This window comes from Electrophorus electricus, chromosome 17 (genome assembly GCF_013358815.1).
Source record: "Electrophorus electricus isolate fEleEle1 chromosome 17, fEleEle1.pri, whole genome shotgun sequence".
NCBI classification, from domain to species: Eukaryota; Metazoa; Chordata; class Actinopteri; order Gymnotiformes; family Gymnotidae; genus Electrophorus; species Electrophorus electricus.
Window position 1 is genome coordinate 3815326 of NC_049551.1, and position 17493 is coordinate 3832818.

Here is a 17493-nt window from a genome sequence, read left to right on the forward strand (position 1 = left end):
ATTTACACTCCAGTTATTCATGAGAAATATAGTTAAAGGAAATTAAGTCCTTAGAGGTTACACAGGAGCCACCTTCCTAGTGTCAGGCTGACTAGGGCAGGAGTACACGGTCTTCAAACCGCAATGAAGCCAATCGGATTAATACTGATCTGAAACCTCCCAGTAGAGAGGGTAATGAGAAGGGCAGCGGACAAACTACTGCTTTAGAAGATTTGAGAATTACAATTCTCTTTATTTCACATGATCAGTTTGATCAATGTTTGTCCTTAGTTCATCTGGAAGCATTGTGGCCTCTGTGCTAATTTTGTCCATTATATTATATGCATCCATGGTCTTGAACTGACATAAATAGATGTTATTGTGTGATGCCTGCAAAGAATTACGTGTCTCAAGGACAGGGCTATAGAGCGTACCCACCGTGACTGATGCAGTAATAAAGGAAGGGTTCCACTTTGAGTTTTAGTTAAAAGTGTTTACCCGCTTGTTTGTGCGGTTTCATTGAGTGAGTGTCAATCATATGCACTCTGTACGATACTGATAGGAAATCGTTAAGACGATCCAAATGAAAAGTAGGCCAGCATGCACTAAGTACACTACGACCTAGGAAAAAGGGAAAAACGTTAGTGGTTACTGTGATACATATGAAAATATTTATATAAATATCTAACGGCCACATTCTTATGTAAGAAACGTAGATCTGTGAATATTCAAAATAAAAAGCTTACATTTATTGACATACTTCAGTAGTCGGGCTCTAAAATGTACAAAATGACGCAGAGCAGAAGTGTCATTTGAGCGTCTACCGTTTCCATGGTTACGTTGCCGCGTGGTCCGGGTCTGTTATGTGGTTAGGCTGCGACCTCCTACATCCATTAGCAACACCTGTTAGTGGATCGCTGATTAAAACCAACCTGCAGATAATTTGTCGATTGGTTAACGCTAAGCTGCTGAGTTGAATGAAGACCTACAAATATAAAGTGATCAGAAACAAACAGTAGTTAATAGCATACGGGTTTCAGGTTTCCAACTGTCCTGACGCTGGGATTTGAAAGCGTTGTTTATATTCTTTCGAATGATTTTCATTAGTTAGCTAATTTGGTAGGTTGTTGAGGAGAAACCTTGTTGTGTTGTATTAATTCTTGTGGCTTCCATGTAAACAACTTTATTAATTTCTATTAAGTCTTTCTCATCCCCAGTAAGGGGTGTAAGCTGTTGACTAAGTGATTTAGCTTTTTATTTCTTACACCCCAAGGTTGAGCTTGACTGATACCAAGAAGCTTCTAAACTACTAGCTGATCTCATCTGGAAAATGAGCTCGATTGGCTTTGTTTCACTTGGCCACAGCAGTCGAGAGGACCTTTCTGCCCTAAAAATGTTGGCTGGTCCTTGTGTGAAAGCTGGGAAGAGGGTTGTCTTGGGTGTTTTGAGTGAAAATGATCACCATAATCGAACTTGTAAGGTAAGGTTGTGCAGGGTTGAGGGGTTTCTGTGGCTTTGAGTTTTGGATATAAAATGAGACTCCTTCTTTAAAGGGTGTTCCAGCAAAACATGGAGCTGCACTGCAGAAAGTGCATGCACAGGATGTCAACTCTGCATTTGGTGTCTGGGAGGCTGAACCAGTGTTGATGCAACCAACCATCCCTACTGGCGAGCAGTCAAGTTCCTCTATACATTCTTCAGAGCTTCAGATACTGAGTGCTGTAAATGAATTTGGCTCAGGTATGCTGTAACATCTGCAGTGTGGTAATGCTTTGAAACTTGCATGGTGACATGATCTCTGTACAGGATCATGTTTGGATGCTTCAATGCAATCCCTGTCAGAAGAGCCTGTGGCTTCTGGGGATATCCTGTCAGTAGATGAATATGCAGATGACATCCATCAACACCTAAGGGAGAGTGAGGTCAGTATTTTGCCACTTAAGCCATGGGGTTCTGTGCTGTTGTGTAGACCGTTATCCCAATAAGCTTGTCTGCACTGCCTGCCTTCCCAGTTGAGATACAGGCCCAAGCCTGGTTATATGAGAAAGCAACCGGACATCACCAACTGCATGAGGATCATCCTTGTAGACTGGCTGGTTGAAGTTGCTGAGGAATACAAGCTGTGCTCGGAGACCATTTACCTGGCAGTGAACTACCTGGACCGTTTCCTCTCCTGCATGTCTGTGCTCCGGGGGAAACTGCAGCTCGTGGGAACGGCTGCAATGCTCCTGGCTGCGTGAGTGGTGGTCTGAGGTGGCTAAATTCCTGTGTGTATTGTGTGCTTGAACCCATGTCTCTTATTTAGAAAATATGAGGAAATCTATCCACCAGAGGTGGATGAGTTTGTCTACATAACGGATGACACTTACACCAAGAAACAGCTGTTGCGGATGGAGCACCTTGTCCTCAGAGTGCTGTCCTTTGACATGACTGCACCTACATGCCTCCAGTTCTTGCTGCAGTACATCTCTGAAGAGAGCACCTGTGCCAAGACTGCAAACCTTGCCCTGGTAACACTCAGATTTATCAAGAGCCATGTCGACGATGTGTAACTACAGCTAATGTGTGTGTATGCTCCAGTATCTTTCAGAGCTGAGCTTGTTTGAAGTGGATCCCTTTCTGCTGTATCTTCCATCCAAGATTGCTGCTGCAGCTTACTGCTTGGCTAACTACACTCTGAACAGAATGCTGTGGGTAAGGTCCTAGCTATGCTCCCTCAGTGATGTTGAACTCATGGTGTTGCAGAATGCCAAAGTGGTAGAATTTCTTGCCCATTAACACATGGCAATTCAGTAAGTGCAGTGAGGCTTATTCCCTTGTACTGAATACTGACATCTGGCTCTTCCTCTGGCAGCCTGATTCCTTGTATGCCTTCACTGGCTACACCTTGGCAGAAATTGCACCGTGTCTTGTCGCTCTTTATAAACTACATCTTGGTGCAGAAGGTCGCCCCCAGAAGGCCATTCACCACAAGTACAAAAGCACAAAGTGAGTCCAGGGTGGTCACCAAGCTGTTTAACCTTACGTACCAGTCATCAACCCTGACTGCTGGCTTATGTAAATGTACATCGAATTTGGATACTTGGTGTGCATGATCTGCTAATCACTTCTATCCTTTTAGGTACTATAGTGTGTCTCTGGTCAAGCCTGTGGAGACTCTACCACTGCACTGATCAGTGGCCCCCTGTATGAAGGACTAAGGAACTGCAGCGCTTAAATATACCCCTGTAAATACCGGAGGAAGTGTCGTTTTAGTGCTTTTTATTTTTTTAAATGTGATTTTTATCATAACTTTTTATAAAGCCATCAAGTCCACAATAAAATTACAGAACTTGTTTCTTTTAGCTGTCTTATGGAATGAGTCTGGAGGCAGGATTCTTCCATGTCTGTACTGCATATGAAAGTTCGTATCCATAGCTGTCGCTCTGTGCTGTCAATCATGGACCCCAGACTGTTTACGTTGTCAATAAACGAAACGAGTTTCCCATCTGCTGGCTGCGCTTTCTCTCCATCTGCCTGCGTTATTCCCAGGAACAGTCTCTAGTAGGTTTAGTAGCGCCCTCTAGCGAGCACTGACTTCATACACGCGCATGTGAGTCCAACTTAGTAGTTGTGGGGCGCGTTTTTTGTTTTTTTTTCTCTTCCCCCCCCCCCCCTTAATTTAAAAGCCGGAGTGCCTCCCGGACGCGCTCGGGTGGAGGTCTGGTGAACTCGGCGTGCACACTAAGTGCTTATGCTGTTAGCGACGGTATGTGTTTAGTCGTTATTATAGCTAAAAGTGTTTCGGCGGGTTCTTTCAATGTGGCTTCGAAAGCTTGCGTAACTGGGGTTGACTAAGGGTGGGAAGTTGGAGAGTTTCTAATGATGACAGACTAAAGGGGGAGAAGGTGTGCACGCCAATCAAACCCAAGTTACCTTACAGCGGCGTTTTATTGCTGAGAGTGCGTAAGTCTAAAATATCGCTGCCGCAATGGCTTCCAAATTCAACACTAAGAAATGCGAAACTCGTCTTTCAAGTAGAACCAGCTGACATGACAAACCTAAATCCACAAATAGCTTTTGCTTTAAAAAAAAAAAAAACACGTTATTTCCCATCATGGTACTCTCCTAGGGGCTGGGCCACTGCATTTGCGTAACGTGTATACGTCAGACTTTACCATTCTGAACACTTTCACAGTATTGCTTAATGTCACTTGCTCGTGTGAAATTCGACTTCATTTATTTTCTCGCACCACATCTAGATCACACCTCAAGTGTGAAGGCAGATATGGAAACCTCTGAGCCTGCTGAGTTACAGATCATAAAGAACCACTATGAGAGAGCTTTTGAATGTCTCAACCTGGGCCTACAGGAGGATGAGGTGGGGAACAAAGACCGAGCCCTATTGCTCTACGGGCAGGGTCGATGCCACATTCTCCAGGGGCTGGCTGTGACCACCCACGGGGAGGGGTGCACAGGAGCAGGCTGGGACTCTGCACGCGACATGCAGCTGAAGATGACCAACACACTGAGCAGCATCACGACTCGGCTGGCCATGCTGGAGACCGCTACGTCCCCGCCAGCCGCTGCATCCCGGCCGCTCTGTCCGAGCCTGCCGGTCCTGCAGGAGACACGGAGACACCCCAGGTCCAGGACGCCCACTTTTAATGCTCACCTCTCCCCCACGGCTTCAGGGGGCGTTCCGCATCTGCTGCCATCTCCCTCCGTAGCCTCTGATGTTCCCAGCGAGCTGCCGCCGGCCTACACTCCTGAACCCACAGATGGGCATCTCTCTGTTTCCCACAGGGAACAGCATTCGCTGCTATGTTCAAATCAGCTTTCCCACCCTCAGGGCTGTAGTGAAGTCAGCATAAACGAAGCAGAAGAGGTTCTGTTATTCTTTCCCAATGGGGTTCAGATTTTCTTTGTGCCGCCAGATGGCCAGGTCAGCGCTCCCTCATATCCAGGGTTCCTACGCATTATCCTCAACAGCAGACAGCATTATGATGGCGACGATATCGGTGACTTCAGACATCCTCCTGCTTATCTCCAGGTGAAGGGCAGCTTTGGCATGACATGAAAAATAACTGTTGGGTGAAGGAAAATTCAGCTGAAACTGAGTGCAGTGTTAGGGTGTTTTACTTTTATCCTGTATGTAACTGACTGAGGTGTTACATTTCTTATATTTTGAACTGGGATTGTTGATTGTTTCCTTTTTGTACATAAGATATATATATTTCAAGAGATTTTCTCTGCTATGACAGATTAGCTTGGTGTTGTGGATCATATTACTCTCCAGAGACCTGTATCCATGGGGTAAAGTGGAGGGAAAAACTACAGTTTAGATAACTAGAATATTTTTGACAGTTGACAGTTTAATCTTTTTTCCACCTTCTCTCACTTTGACTTCTGGGGCTTTCCCACAACACACATGCACACAGTTTCAGTTCTAGCTTCTATATGTAATTCTAAACGTTTCATTTTAGGCTGGTGTGTTATTTTTAGGGCACTTGACCATAAATGAGCATTTGAAGGCTTTGTGAATGTAAGTTTATTAAAGTAGGATTTGTTGTTTCCCTGAGTACAACATTACATTCTCTGCAGCAGTTTGTCCCTCAAAGTTGGTAGAGGCAGTACATGTGGTGAGCACTTTTGGTCAAACTGCTTTTGATTTAACATTCCTTCGATTCTGGTTCGGTGAGTCTCAGCTGCTCATCCTCCAGGGCTGCATGGTTGTTTTGTTTTTTTTAGTAGCATAGTGGGATTGGCTTAGAGTCAGCTGAGATCACCCCAACTGATGCATGACTCTAGCACACAGCAGTGTGTGCGCTATTGACATGGTTCCCTTTTCAAGGTCAGCCCTCTACTGCTGCTGTAGCTTGATCCAAGAGATATATATATATATATATATATATATATATATATATATATATATATATATATATATATATATATATACACATATATATATATATATATATATATATATATATACACACACACTGGAACAGTCAAAAACTGTCAGCCAGCACTCTGTTGTATTGCTTTAGCCTCCTGGGACAAAGACCGATGTGCACTCTGTGCCCTGCAGTACAGAAACATGTCCTTACGCTCAGTGTGTTTGTGTTGCAGCTACATTAATGAAGCTTGTAGAACTTTTCTAGCTGAAATGGGTTGAATTGAGACTAATGTATTTCCAGAAGCAAGCATTTAAAATGGTAGAAGAACTTTAAAAATTGTGAAGTATGTTAACCGTCGCTGTGTTGTGTTTGCAGGTGTGTGACTGGCACTATCCGCTGTTTCCAGACTCACCCGTCCTGCTTAGCAACAGGGGCGTGTTCACATTCCCTGACACCACGGCAACAGTGCCAGGGTCCTATGTTGGGGTGGTGCTTTCCTCTGAATTGCCTGCATCAGACCGAACACTTTTCCAGGAGCACCTATCTGTGCTGACACAGCTCAGAGTCCAGGTGAAGCACTGCTAGACTTTCAAGAACTGTAACCTTGACATATGAACTTTTAGTTTGAGAAATATGAGCAATTATAGCAATCACCATCATATTATCTCTTTTGATTGTGAAGCTATTGATTTTGTCCTTGATTGCACAGGCCTTAGTGGGCTTTGTTTTGTTTGTTTTGTTTCTCCTGGGTCCTGGTGTTGATGCTGGATGGGTAATAGCAAGGAAAATTGACCTTTTCCGGGGCTGGGCAGAGCAAATCCACGGTCCCATGCTGAGCACAAAGTTGGGTCATTAAGCATGGAACTCCTGCTCCTCTCCCTCTTTCTAGTCAGGGTAGCACAGGTACCCTGGAAATAATTCCCTTAGCTGCTGCCCAATACTAAAGACATTTCTCCTTCCTTATTGTCCCTGGTCTGGTAAGAAAAGTACCTAGTCCCTAGAATTATTCGAAATGACACACGTCCAGCAGAGTTGACTAGTCATATCCTCAATTTTTTTAGAGAGACACTGTAAGACCCTAAAAAAGTCACATTCCCTCTGGTTAGCACTGCATTCTGTTGGTGATTGTAATGATTTTAACTCCACTGAAGGCGGCTGATGACAGAGCAGATGTAAATGAAGCTACGGGGACACAGACCACCAGTTTGAAGGAGAAGGCTCCCCTAAACCCTGCCGTGGACCCAGCACAGGACACAGCCCCAGCGAAGGAGGACAAGGTCCTGCCGGAGTGGAGCGAAAAGATGTCACAGGGCATATTGGCAGGTCAAGCTCCATGCATTTGAATCCCTGAATAGTATTGCTGCATCAGTCCCCCTGCAATAACGTAGTCGTTAGGGTGTGACGGGAAGCATCGCTGTGCTCCCACCAGGAGTATACCAGCCTACTGGTCCGTTTCATTCGGTACAAAATTCCTTTGACTCGTAACACTGAAAGTAATAGCATTTTTATTTATCCTGGTGATGCTGTCTTTTTTTCTTTCTTTTTTTAAACTCTCGTAATACTTGGGTCTTAGACTAGGCTTTGGTCAGCAGTGTCAGCAATTCCTCGGGTTCAGGACTTGTACCTGTTCATCAGCAGGGGGCAGTGTCTCCTCATGTGCCTCCACACATATTTACTAAACAAATCCACTAGAGGGTGCTCTTCCCATACATTTTTCAAAGCAGTATCTGCACAGAAGATTGGGATGGTAGACACTTAGATAAAAAGAAAATTATAAATCTCCTTTTGATAATGGCCAAAGTGTCCTTTTTGCACATGCTAACTTTGGCTTTGCATGTTAAGGGGCCTCTTGGCTCAGTCGGGGGCTCGTGCAGGGAGCTGAAGCCACGGGCAAAGCCATCCAGCAAGGAGGAACAAAACTGCGTAAGCAAATCAGTCCAGAGGAGACGCCAGCTGAGGTCAGTCCCAGAGTGACCCAGGGCCTGCAGGTAGCCAAGCAGGCCACCGGAGGCGCTGTTAAAGTCAGTCAGTTTTTGGGTGAGTGAGTGACACGAAGGTGCAAGAAACGCTAATCTTTAGATATTGTAGCAGGCTTGTCCAACGTCTGCTTCAGGTGACCTTTGTTCTTAACCAAGCTACTTGGTTCTAAAAGCCTTGGTAATTAGCTAATGTGCAGTGTCATATTAAAGAAAGCTCTTCAGCATGTTCCTCTCTGGAAGGGTGAGTAGCATTCGAGTAGTTTAATGGTTAAGATGAGTAGAGTAGAGCTTTTGGAAAATCAGATGCTGATTTACACTCTCTTTGTTCACAACTGAAAGTGCTCACGCAAACCCACAATAATAACCTAGAGTGGGCCGCAGCTAGTATTTTGGAATGCTGACAAAAAAATAGCCAGCAAAACTCTAACATATAAAAATAATCAATTTTTATGTAACAGTGTAGAATATAAATGTGTTTACTTGGTTATTGATATTTTTGAGTATAAAAGTGCTAACGTATAACATCCCAACAGTTGCTTTAAACTAGAATTCTTGGTTACCTTGTTTTAGCTTATTTTTGATGTTTTAATGTCTTGAGATGCATCCATGCAACACCTTTTTTAGTAATGTTTTATTTGAATAACTGTGTGTTCTGTTCTAGTTGATGGCCTTTCCAGTGTGGTTGAACTTGTCGGGAAGGAGCTTGGACCTCATATTAAGAGGCAAGGCAGCAAACTGATCCCAGAGTCCTTAAAAAACAATAAAAGCGCTTGCGCCAACATGGGCAGAGCCAAAGTGGTAGCTGCTAGCAGCCTGAAAGGTTAGCGGGTTGCCCGTCATCATCCAAACACGAACACCGTTGCTTCACAGAAGCAGCAGCCATGGTCTTTGTGTTTGTCATTTTAGAAAATACCCAATGATCAGACACTTCCTGGGATGGGCATGTGGTTTTTTGTGTTATGCACTTTAGGTTTGTCAACTATATGGTCAGGTTTGGAGACAGCAGCAAAAACAGTTGGGAAAAGTGCAAGCTCAGAGACTGTGCAGACCGTCAAGCACAAGTAGGTGTTTTTTTTTCCCCTCTGTGTGGTTTTTACATTAAAAATAAATTCAGTATTGCTAATGGCTACAAGGCGCTCTTAGCAACACTTACACTATGATAATTGACTTCCATCCTCTTCTTAAGGTCGAGTCTTTCATTAACACATGCATGACGCTGCTTAGGGGAAAAGGTTTTTATTTCTTATTCTTTTCGCTCTTGGAGTTTTTTTTCTCTCCAGATTCAAGCAACCTGATTACCCCTAGCAACATGTAACTGGTGAAGGGTAATAATAAGTGGAAAAAAATATCTAAACTGGGTCATCTATGACTAACACTCTTTGGTCTCGAGTGCCTTATTGTGCAGTGTGCTTTGCTATTCAAAGGTTACTGTATAGGTGGCTGTTTTTTACTGGAGTGCCTCTGCTGGAATTTACATGCAATAACCATGCGATGAACACAACGGTGCGTTTGACCCCTCGGTGCTGCTCATGGTGAACTGCTGGCTACTACTCTAAAGGCAGTGGCATAGTGCAAAATTGTGGGGGGACCCTGGTGAGAGGTAGGATGGAGGACCTTTTAACTTATGCATTTATGTATGTAATTAAATGTATGATGCGGTGTGTGCGCCCTTCCTCTACACCAGCGTCTGCTTTTGAACAAAATCAAGGGACATTACATCACTGTCTGCTTTCATTCTTCACCCACTGCATAGTCCCAACCTCTACTGCCACAGCCCCTCTAACTCTGCATAACTTACCCACGCTCGTTTGATTCCTTCCTTCATCTGTGATTACTGCCTTACCGTGCTCAGATCCGAAACACCACTGACTGCCACTAAGTGTATGTAGCACCAGACACGGGCCCAGGGAACTGTTCTCGGTTGTGTGCAATGAAGGTACGGGGATGCCGGTGGCCAGGCTGCAGAAGACGTTGTTGAGTCTGTGGTCAATGTGGGTGTCACGGCGTTCAACGTGGACAATTTGGGCCTCAAGGCTGTACTGAAGCGTGCAGGCAAGCAGACTACGCAAGCTTTATCTGAAGAGAAGACCACGGAGCAAGGAAAGAGAGATGAGCCCAAGGAGTGAAGGAGAAAAGAAGCTCTTCTGCTTTTGGAGATTTGCTCCTTTGTCTGGGGCTGGTAAAATGTGCTGCATAGGGGGAAATTCATATATCACGAACATTTGCCTTTATCACAAATATGTCTGATAATATGCGTTAGGATATATTACAAGAAAGTTCCTGTAATTGTAATGGATGATTTCCATTTCATTTTAATCATTAAATGGTTAATGTCATCTGTTCTACAGTCCTTAACTATGTCCAATGTTCTGAAAGTCAACGTTTATAGTTTTATATTTGCATTTCAATCACCGTATGTTGTCTAAACAAAATCCCATAATGTCGTGCTTTTCTCTCACTTCACTGTCGCTGTATTTAAAGCTAAATGGTTGAAACAAGGTTGTTTGTTCCGAAAACCATTTCACGCGTCATGGTCTTTACGCCTGTAGTTTAGCCTCTGCTGCATGACTGTTCTGTGCGCGGGGCTAGGACCCAGCGAAAGCACCCACGCACAGTCGGACATTTTCCGTTTCCAATGGTTACAACGTCACAACAAATCTGCAAACCCTTGAAAGTTCGTCTTAGTTACCTAAAACCTACCTGAGATGACACGTGACGGTAGCAATTACGATTTGGCCCGATTGAAGGCGGAACTCGAGCAGGAAAAGGAAGACAAGTAAGTATGACATGGAGATCTTCCTTTAACCCTCCTCAGAACGAGGAGATGAACATCGTCACTGAGTTGCACGGCGGTTTGCTTACTTGTTTTCTTGCATTTATTTAAAACTATGGACGTATTTTAAGAGAACTGTTGGAGGAATCTGTGTCTGACCTGAGAAGCACGTTGGTTGATTTGGAAGAGCGACTGCACAGCGTGGAGGGCGAAAGTATCAAATCAGAGAACTACCCCATCCGCACAGCGACACTCATCACCCTAGAAAACTGCATGCGGCACCCATCAAGATAATTTGGCCTCCGCTGCGGCGACAGCAACCAAGATGGGTCTTGGATTAGGAGGGGAGGTTTTCTGCTGATCTGAACTTGGCTTCAGAGCTTCTAGAATGAAATGTAGGTTTGGGTGCAGTAAAACTGTTTGGACTGTGTATAAAGACTTGCTTGTTTGTACACGCTTAGGGAACGAGTGGAGAACCAGATACGAGACCCAGCTGGAGCTGAACAGACAGCTGGAGAGGCAAATCGTAGTTGTACGGGAGAGGATGGACAGCCTGCGCGGAAAGCCCATGGGTACAGAACTGTAGGCTAGGTGTCAGGTGTCGAAGCCTTCAGACATGCCTCGTGTTATTGTTATTTGACTGCACGATTTACAAGTGCAGCAGTCTTCTGATTCTAGTTTACGCCTTATTTGTTCAAATTGTTGTAGTCAGGCATTCCTTTGCTGAGGGGCCACAGATGGACTATGGCCTATAACGTGATGTGGGCCGGAATCCCCTTTTCGACTTGTGTAAGGCACAGTGCAACGTAATCTTGTGATAAATTAATTTATCAATGCAGTAAAAACAAACAAAACATGGTAGGACTCCCTTTTTTGGACGTGACGCGTGTGTGTGTGTGTGTCTGTCTGTCTGTGTCTGACACGTTCGATGCAAAAATAACTTGAAACGTTTCTTCATTTTGCGCCAAAATCTTCCCGGTAGTCTAATCCAGGTTCCTTAGTCTCGGGAATTCAGTTTTCTGTCTGTGAAACGACAGGAAACGCTGTTGATGGCTAAAATGTCAACCTTGATGATGAAATCGACCTGCCTGGGGAAAAAAGACACATTTTAAGGTTGATGTCTATCTTTCAGATCGACTGGCTTCTATTCGGTTATATGACGAGATGACAGTGGTGAGTAAGGGAATTTATCCACATTTCATTTGGATAAACATCTGCGTGAGTTTTAAAATCATGCCGAGATCGTCTGGAAAAAAACCCGTAATCAGTGCGCAGCAATCAGCTGATGAGCGCAAGGAGCGGAGAATGATGGAAGGGTCGAGTCCGCAGGCCCTGTTGCAGATGATTAGTTTAAATCGGTGTGAATTTGAAGTGTGAATATTACTTTAACATTCAGAAAAAATAGTGGGAAAGAAGGATCAGCGCTGAGCACGGATTCATTTTTATCGGCGATCAAGATTTCAGCCATCTAGAAGCTAGCGCACGTATTACACAATGCATAGGGAAAAAAACGGAAATACGGTACCACGTATTTACTTTAAGTTCTTGCGAAAGTTAACATGACATCAGTATAACCTCAGTGGAATGGGTTTCCAATGCAAATTATGTATTTGATTTTCTCAGGATGCTTTGAGACACAGACTGCAGCTTCTGAATATGGAGAAGCACAACCTCCAGAGTGAGCTGCTGGAATGCCGCCTGCGGCTTGACCAAGAGGGAAAGGTCTCTGTTTATGTAGCGCCTTTTTTTTTTAGGAATGCCTGTCAGCGTTTGTATTGAGACGCGTGCTTAAAATATGCGCTAATCCCAAAACAAAAAGTTCACCCATTGCAAACCCAGACACTAACTGTAATATTAAGTAATGTTTAAAAGAAATGCTTGGTGAGTTTGGAAAAGGCATCATATCTGTAGGGCAATCCTTCCTGAAACATGTTCGTTGAGGTGGTGAAATGAATGAGGTGACTGGGTTTCCCTGAAGACCTGATGGCAATTCTCTCACACTGATATTGCAGTAGCTCAGTCTCAGTGCTGGAAAGAGAAATGGTTTGCATAGACCACAATGATGTGAAATTGCACTACTTCCATATCTGTTAGGCATACCAGAAGGCCTACGACGAGAGACGAGCCTATCTTACAGAGATTGCGAAGGTGAGGTTTTATCTAGTTTGAGTGTGCTTTATTCATTCTCTATATATTTTAGTATACAGGCACACTGTGACACCATGAATGCTGAAAGCTGTTCTGTGAGCTAATGTTGCGTAAATTCGGGAACGGACGCACTGTTGTCTTATCAGTGGTTAAAGTACTCAACTAGTAATTGGAGGGTTGAATGTTCAAGCTCTGCCACTGTTGGGCCCCTGAACAAGGCCCTTAACCCTCAATTGCTCAAGTTGTACTCTGTCATAATTGTAAGGGGTTTCTTTTTAATTAAATGTCATAAATGTAGTCTGTTCTGTTTCTTGAAAAAAAAAAACAATTTTTGTTGTACATCCTCAGGTATCGACCGCCTTTAATTTGACCAGAAAGCAGCAGGTTCAGAAAGTTACAATGCCAGAGAAAAGGTAGGATCCAAATCCAGATGCTCTCCTGGAAATATGTGCATGTTTTTATTATTCAATCTGAATAGAGCTCTGATTAAAAACTTTGAGATGTTTTTGCTATTAAGTTGCTGGTCAGCTTGGACAGTGTATCTTGTACTACAGAGATGAAGTATTATCAGAATGTATTTACACTGCTGGAATTTTAATGCTAGAAATCCTTCCATGAGTTTGAAATACAATCAGACCTGTTGTGTTTTGTTGAATGCTTAATAATGTGGATTATAATGAAATTAATGAGGCAAAAGTATAGAATGCCATTGTATTTCTGGGTGTATTTGGTGTATTGACTGTTATGAAACTTGGTGCAGCCTTAAATATGTCTTAATGCCATATAATTGATTGATTGTACTACTGGAAAGCAAGTTGCCTCTTTAAGGTAGTTCAGTGTATAGGCTGTGGTTAAAATGTCTGTCACTTTGGCACATTTGATTAAAATATACACACTACAACCACTTTGTTATACAGACCTGTATACTTGTTTGTCCTTATTCAGGCAGCCAGTTGTGTGGCAGCATTGCAAGGCAAATGTAGGGTTAACATTACATATTTCTCCACTCTGATGTTTGATGTGAAACAGAGTGACCTTGACAGTGTTGTGGTTGTTGGTGCCAGATGGGTTGGTTTAAGTATTTTAGAAACAGCTGTTCTCCTTGGGTTTTTACATGCAGTAATCTTTAGACTTTATACACAATGGTGCAGAAAAAAGAAAACCACCAAAAAAGGGTATCTTGAGTGCTCGTTCTGTGTGCAGAAACTGTTTGCTGATGGCATAGAACAGGAGAAAAACAAGCTGACAAGGAGGCTAAATTGTGTTAAAAAACAAAACAAAACACTCTTTACAATCATGGTGAGCAGAAAAGCATTTTAAATCATAAGGTGGCTGGCATACCATCAGCAGAGGCCAATGCTGGGTTATTCTCCTGTCACAGGCTCACTGGAACTAAGTAGGAGAAGATTGGTCTGATGAATCTGAAATTCTCATGCAGCTGTAGGGTCAGAAATTAGTAAAAACCTGAATGCATGGACCCAGTGTGCAATGGGTGTGTAAGGGTATATAGAATGTATTTGTGCCTCCCTAATGCCAACAAAGCGTTTTTATAATGGCTACATCGAGCATAATTCCCCAGTCCCAATGCACAAGTCACCTCAAACTGGTTGCATGAAGTTGAGTATATTTAATTTCCTCCCCAGTCACCAGATCTGAATCCAGTACGTGTTGCAATCATGTCTCAGGAATGTTTTTGCACCTTGTAAAATCTGTGAAGAGTTGAGCCTGTTATGAGTACAAATGGGGATGTGTGTGTGTGTGTGTGTGTAAGGGCTGTTGTAGAGTAACTAACCCTAAACATTGTGCTTCTGCTGCTAGAGCTCGGGGGACTGCGAAGCACAACTTGCCTCTGGGCAGAGTTCCAGCCAGGGCAGATGTCGTGCCATCTCGACTGCCAAGATTAAAACAATGACACAACGCTGCACCCTTAACCCGAAATGCATGGGTGAAGCATGCTGCATGTCAGTGAGATTGTGCTCTATAAAGGCTCATTTCATTTTGTTTATCGTAAATTACAGAATGGTTTTGGATTTTCAGTGGCTTGGAAGCCATTTTAAGTGATTTGGACACGATTGTCAGTACCTAGCAACCCACCTCTCAAAAAAAGGAACATGCATAATTGAAAATGTTTACTTATACTTACTCTATTCAAAATAAAAATATATATCTAAAAAGGAAAACACTTATTTGTACAGCTTGCAAAAGAAATTGGTAGATTAAAACAAACAAGGCACAATCTCCTGTTTCAAAATGACTACCAGCTTGGACTGAACTTTATATGGCTTTTACCATGAAATGTCATTTATCAAAACTAAATGTGAAGGCAGTATTTGATTAATTTCTATCTATGCCTAAATAGATGAAAAATTGAAGTTACAAAGAGCTACTATGCAAAATGTCCTGTATTTTGATTCATTCTACTGCATTTGATGTTCTTCTCTGCGATGCTAATTCAAGTGGATCCAGTCAGTTTTTGTGAATGTATCTACTGCCATTAACAGAAATATGAATAGAAAAAATGTCCAATATCATTACGGGCCTAGACCTCCCATGTTAGGACAACACTGCTGAAAAAAAACACAAATTGCTGTGCAATCATTTTCCTGTCCAGTTTTGTCTTGCGTGTATAATGCACAGTGAGACTACCTGATTAAAGGGACACGTCGGGACGCATTCCTTTAAGAATGCTTGCTGCTTTACTGCTGGACAGCTTATTATGCTTAAATCTGAACATTTGATATTTTGTAATTCCAATGCTGCTTTCTTCATATCTGGGCATATTTAAACTGTATCATCCACTGCACGTTAATGGTACATTTTTCCACAGTCCATCTTATGCAACCCTTTTTGTTCAGATTGCCCTCTAAATTGCATATCTACAACACCAAGCATAAAACTCCGTTATGTAGTACTTGGATATGGATGCATGTACGGGATGGACCAGTGAAAACCGTCTAGGAGGTTTACAGTTATGTGGTAATCCAATTGGACAGTCTCCAAGTTTTTCACACATTTGTGAAGCTTTCTGGTAAATACCCTTAAAACATTTTTGGCTTCTTTGGTTTGTGGTTGTGTTTTCTGCCTATGTGCAAATGGGTTGTGTTTTGCACATGGGCAGAAACCATGCCATCTGTGATCTGAGTTCGACTTAGGGACTCCAAAATGTCGCTTTCCAAATTCCTCTGTTAACTCTAACACAAGCATCAGAGCAAGAGCTGCATCTCTCTGCGGCGATCTGTTGCCCTACCTGCTCTATCTGAATTACCAGCTGCCATCCCACCCAAAGCAAACATGACAGATCTATAATGATTCAGCACAGCATAAACGATATTTGAGGGAACTGTCCACCTTTCGGGACACAGAAGCTTGTTAGACCAAACTGACCCCTCCCCGGATTTTGATCAATTTTAAGTTTACTTGACTGTTCAAACAAAAGTCCCAATTCATCAGCCCATTGTAAAGAGCTATGGGTAACAGACAAGGCAGTACAAGCTTGCTGTGCAATTAGATTCCTGCAACGTGCACCACACTCGACATAAGTGAGACGAGGTTGTGTCTTTTTAGTAAAGCCCTGTGCTCCATGTTTAGCCTCTAAATATTGTGATTGGTAGATTAGATGATTCGATGGAGCAATACATCAATCACAGCACATGGAAGAGTCTCCCTTGTTGCGGCAGTTACTTCCTAAAGCCTGACGCTCTCCTCATGAACCCAGAAATCATGGTCAATATATAGAACACTTGTTGATCATGTTCTGACGCACACCATGTCCCATCCACCATGATGGAAAACTGTGGGAGGGATCTTGTGTTTTTTGAAGTATACAATTGCTCAATAAACTCAGGAGTGCCTTCTGAATTTGAGCATAAGTATAGATGTCTTTTCTAGATGGCAGCCACTTAGCAAGGCTTGAATCGTCTTCTGGTTTCTTATTTTTAAAGCGGGTGATGATTACTTTCTCAGTCATCACTGCCAGAACCTGCACAGCACCAGTGATTTTTGTCATAGACCCCAGCTCCATGTTGCTGTGCGACCGAGGACTTTAAAAAAAGGGATTTTCAACTGAACAGGAAGTGGTACCTCAGTTTTTAAGGTACTAATAAGCAGAAGGTTACCAGTTCAAGTTGCCACTGTTGGGCCCCTGCGCAAGCCCTTAACCCCCAGTTGCTCAACTTGCATTCAGTCAAGTGTAAGTCGCTTTGGATAAAAGCGTCAGCCAAATGCCGTACATGCTTTGTGTTGCCTTTGCCTCGTCGTCTGTTTCTCTCGTGCTCTTCCTCTTTGTCCTCTCTCTCGTTTTTTCTCTCTTACATTCTTCCTCCTCATTTTCTTTCTCCTCGACTGACTGCCCCTCACCAACATTCTAAAAAGGTCAATGCATCCATAACTTAATACAATAGCAAAATCCCAACAAGTCCTGTATAATACAGCCAAAGCTAAACAAGAGCATGCCTTTACTCCACCTGTCATTTTAACTTTTACTTCTCATCTGCTGACCTTGCCACATTTGTTTACGCATTATTGATTTACATGTCTGTTCTGCTCTTGAATGAAACTGTTGGGAATGTTTTGATTTTAACATTTGATTCTTACAAATACCAAATCCATCAATATGCCTCTGCTTTCTTGGCTTGCGTGGAAGAAAAGCACAATCATCGGTACATGACTGACTGCGACAAAAAGGAATCAGTAAGTTTTCATTTAGATTCAGCATTACCACAGTGCTACTTTAGCT

The 17493-nt window shown here is 43.0% G+C and overlaps 3 protein-coding genes across 4 annotated transcripts; all 3 read left to right on the plus strand.

The window, feature by feature from the left end:
* The first annotated feature begins 1309 nt into the window (after positions 1 to 1309).
* ccna1 (cyclin A1) lies at positions 1310 to 3416 on the plus strand. The gene is made up of 8 exons (XM_027001557.2): positions 1310 to 1459; positions 1533 to 1719; positions 1786 to 1901; positions 1992 to 2215; positions 2285 to 2489; positions 2560 to 2673; positions 2834 to 2967; positions 3101 to 3416. Exons 1-8 carry the CDS (start codon positions 1310 to 1312, stop codon positions 3150 to 3152), a joined length of 1182 nt encoding a protein of 393 aa, XP_026857358.2. The 3' UTR covers positions 3153 to 3416.
* Positions 3417 to 3667: 251 nt separating this feature from the next.
* sparta (spartin a) lies at positions 3668 to 10114 on the plus strand. Of its 2 annotated transcripts, XR_003410086.2 has the most exons (9): positions 3668 to 3727; positions 4221 to 5011; positions 6234 to 6428; positions 7010 to 7181; positions 7701 to 7895; positions 8499 to 8657; positions 8808 to 8898; positions 9262 to 9437; positions 9774 to 9788. XR_003410086.2 is itself a non-coding variant. In XM_027001599.2 (8 exons), exons 2-8 carry the CDS (start codon positions 4247 to 4249, stop codon positions 9961 to 9963), a joined length of 1767 nt encoding a protein of 588 aa, XP_026857400.2. In that variant the 5' UTR covers positions 3668 to 3727; positions 4221 to 4246; the 3' UTR covers positions 9964 to 10114. The 2 variants fall into 2 exon arrangements, 1 of the variants encoding a protein (XP_026857400.2); XM_027001599.2 differs by lacking the exon at positions 9262 to 9437 and having other exon boundaries at positions 9774 to 10114.
* Positions 10115 to 10542: 428 nt separating this feature from the next.
* On the plus strand, positions 10543 to 15527 carry ccdc169 (coiled-coil domain containing 169). The gene is made up of 8 exons (XM_027001555.2): positions 10543 to 10613; positions 10742 to 10824; positions 11072 to 11182; positions 11743 to 11783; positions 12234 to 12332; positions 12705 to 12758; positions 13107 to 13171; positions 14577 to 15527. Exons 1-8 carry the CDS (start codon positions 10543 to 10545, stop codon positions 14668 to 14670), a joined length of 618 nt encoding a protein of 205 aa, XP_026857356.2. The 3' UTR covers positions 14671 to 15527.
* Positions 15528 to 17493: the final 1966 nt, after the last annotated feature.